At 39.2% G+C, this 3055-nt stretch overlaps 1 protein-coding gene across 1 annotated transcript in view; it reads left to right on the plus strand.

Annotated features, from left to right (window-relative positions):
• Nucleotides 1–299: 299 nt before the first annotated feature.
• rpf2 (ribosome production factor 2 homolog) overlaps nt 300–3055 on the plus strand; it is a 7743-nt gene continuing 4987 nt past the window's right edge. The window contains exons 1-2 of the mRNA XM_085432882.1: nt 300–429; nt 1354–1486. Of these exons, the coding sequence (XP_085289008.1) occupies nt 407–429; nt 1354–1486 (156 nt within the window). The 5' untranslated portion in view covers nt 300–406. The remainder of the gene's footprint in view (nt 430–1353; nt 1487–3055) is intronic.

Consider the following 3055-nt stretch of genomic DNA (forward strand, 5'->3'; position numbering starts at 1 on the left):
ATATTTATTTCCTATCTTATTCATAGCCTTTTCCTTTTTTGTTTTCTTTAGGTCACGAGCAGTTGTCCAAGCATTTCACTACATATCGTACTGTGTATGACTGTGTACGTGACAAATAAAATTTGAATTTGAAAATTTAGTCAAGAGGCACTCTATTCCAGGAGATTTTTTGTTTTTGGAGTGAGAAATGACAATCTGAACTTCTTGTACAGTCTGATCAGATATGGGGATGGGATCTGCCTTCAGAGTTTAAAAGGCCATCAGCAGATGACCACTTGATGGCAGTATTTTGAGTTGGGTTTCTTTTGTTAAATATGATCGAAGAAGAAAATCGTCGCTCTTGTCGTTTTCACGTGTTTCTTAATTAGTGTGGTCGTTAGCGATTAGGAATAAAAATACATATACAATGACGCAGTTGGATTCTGTAATGTAAGTGTGGACTCTCGCTTTGGGGGGCCTGGGAAGTGTTGCTATGTATCGTTTTATGAATGTGCTGTTTATGGCAAAGCTTCTAACCTTTAGCTGTCGGCTAACTGCAACTAGCTCCGTCGTGGAATCGGCATGCCTCTGTGGCATCTCCCTGTGCCATGCCTCTGTGGCATCTCCCTGTGCCATGCCTCTGTGGCATCTCATTGTCCGATCTTCAGATGCCACAAAGGATTTGGAGACACCCCATATTTCTACATAAGCGCATAATCAAATCGATTTCCCTATCTCTCAGCCTCATGTTCGTCTTTAATGTGCTGTGAGATTAGTGGTGTTATGCCTAAAATTCAGGGTCTAACGGTCTGAGTTACACTCGATTTGAGTATTTTATGTTTAAGGCAATCATATTAATATAATTAATAACAAACTCATTTAAATGTCTTGTTTTTGTATCCAGTCTCTCTGCTGAAACTAAACTTTTTAAGGTTACCATCTTACTTTCAGTGCATTATGTTTTGGTACATACTGGCATTGCATACAAGTTTGGTTAATATTTCTTCAGCGCTGTGCACATAAAGTCTCTATTCTAAACATAGCATTATTCTTAGGCATCTATTAATGTATTGGCAGATGTATTGATTCACATCAGGGCTGCTCTCTGAAACAATGCTCTAAGTTTTAAGATAGTTTGTTGTCAAGCTAGAAGACATTCAGACAGTGAAGTTATTTTATGAAGATGATTTCCCTGTGTCTCTGAAAGAAAGAGGAAGATCGGAAACAAGATGAACAGAAACAATATCTGTATTGGCTAATTGACGTACATTTTTAGGTCATCAACCAATCAGAAATACCGGTTTGATTTTCTGATAGTTTGCCTTGTGTGCAGTTTGTCATCTTTCTTATATTCCCTTGTGTTTTCTTCCTCAGAAAACCGAAGACAAAGCGCTCAAAACGCTTCTTGGAGAGCAGAGCACCCAAATTGACTGAAGATGTGAAGAGTGCCATGATTATGAAAGGAGGGAACACAAGTCAGACCATCACGCAGGCCCTGAAGGACATAGTAAGTCACAGAGGAGCTGTGTAAGGATGGAGTTTGGCATATTTGTCACACTGACATGTTTCAGATCATCAAACAGATTTTAGTATTAGACAAAAGCTGTCCAACCCTACCTGGCTCTATGTGGAAAAAGCCCCACCCACAATTCTTAAACTTTGGGGTGTTTTCACACCTGTAAATGATGAGTTCTTACACTTGGATCTATTCCTAATGATCTGGTTTGTTTTTGCACCAAATGCCTTACTACAAACCACATGAGACTGTTCAGTCGGCTTATTGGCCAGATGTGTCTGTGGCAGCAGGAAGAAGGTGCTATGTTCTAGACTATTGGAGAACACAATACTGCTAGGGGCTAGCCCGTACAGACCTTTGCACATCTATAGTTCCTCTACAGGAGGTTTTTTTTATTTATTTTTTTATATTTTTTTTAGCTCAGACTTGTAACATACACCTGGTAGTTGGTTCAGATCGAGGTCAGATCATGTTCACACTGTAAACGAACCACTCTGGAGTTCGCTTGGAACAATAACAAGTCCAAATCTGCAAAAAACAAACTGCACTGAGGGGGGAAATGAACAAGAGTTTGATCGAAATAGCCTAAATAGCACAGGTGTGAAAATACTATTAAATTAACTATGATTAACCAAGTTCTTTGGAAAGCTGAGTTTAATTTCAGATAACCACACCCAGGCCTGATCACAGCCAGAACAAGACTTTTAGAGTCTATCTGAAAAAGTGAAGCAGGCTAAAAAAAATCTCAAGAAGTAAGATATTGTGCCACGATCTAAAGACAATCAAGAACACAGATTGACGCCTATCAGCTTGAGGCTGGACGTTAGGGTTGGGTGACTGGCCGAATATATTGACTCTCGACATAAGGCTAAGCCCATCGTTGATCGTTTTTACAATTTATTTATTTATTTGAGTAAGTTAAATGGTGGATCTAATAGAAGCAGTCAACAGGAAAAATTAACCCATCTGGAGCACAGTCTGAGTCAAAATCCCTGAAATGAATCTGTCAATGCATTTCGGGCAGTTTGTCCAAGGTTTGTTCATTCTGCGCTCCAGATGGGTTGAGCGCGTTAAAAATTTTAATCGTGTTAATAGTGATGACCGCATTAACGCTGACAGCCCTAATTTCTTGGGGGGGAAATTAGTTGGAGTTCTTCTGTGTTGTAAACGTGCAAATCAGTCCGTGCATGATTACATTGCTTTGCCCATCAAAAAATCTGCACATGTGCAAATATATTGCCCATCATTGATTATTGGACTGACGATTGTCGGGTATAAACTTTTGCATATCGCCCAAGCCTACTGGACGTGTAAAATCCATGTGAATATTTGGTGTGTTAAAAATATTTTACTCATCTGTTCTTAAAGCAGCTGTTCACGCCGACGGTCTAATTTGATTTGATTTTATTGATTACCATTCAAATATCTCAGTGAAGACAGAACAAAGATCTACCACAAAGCAAGAAAGCATGAGACAAGGCTAATCAAAAGGTATTGGCTGAAGCATTTGCTTATTACGCCAACCCTTTTAACATTTCACTGGATGAATCTGTGGCATTC

The sequence above is a fragment of the Copadichromis virginalis genome, linkage group LG15, assembly GCF_057382275.1.
Source record: "Copadichromis virginalis isolate Kocher_CV1m ecotype Utaka linkage group LG15, C_Virginalis_male_GT1.1, whole genome shotgun sequence".
Lineage (NCBI taxonomy): Eukaryota > Metazoa > Chordata > Actinopteri > Cichliformes > Cichlidae > Copadichromis > Copadichromis virginalis.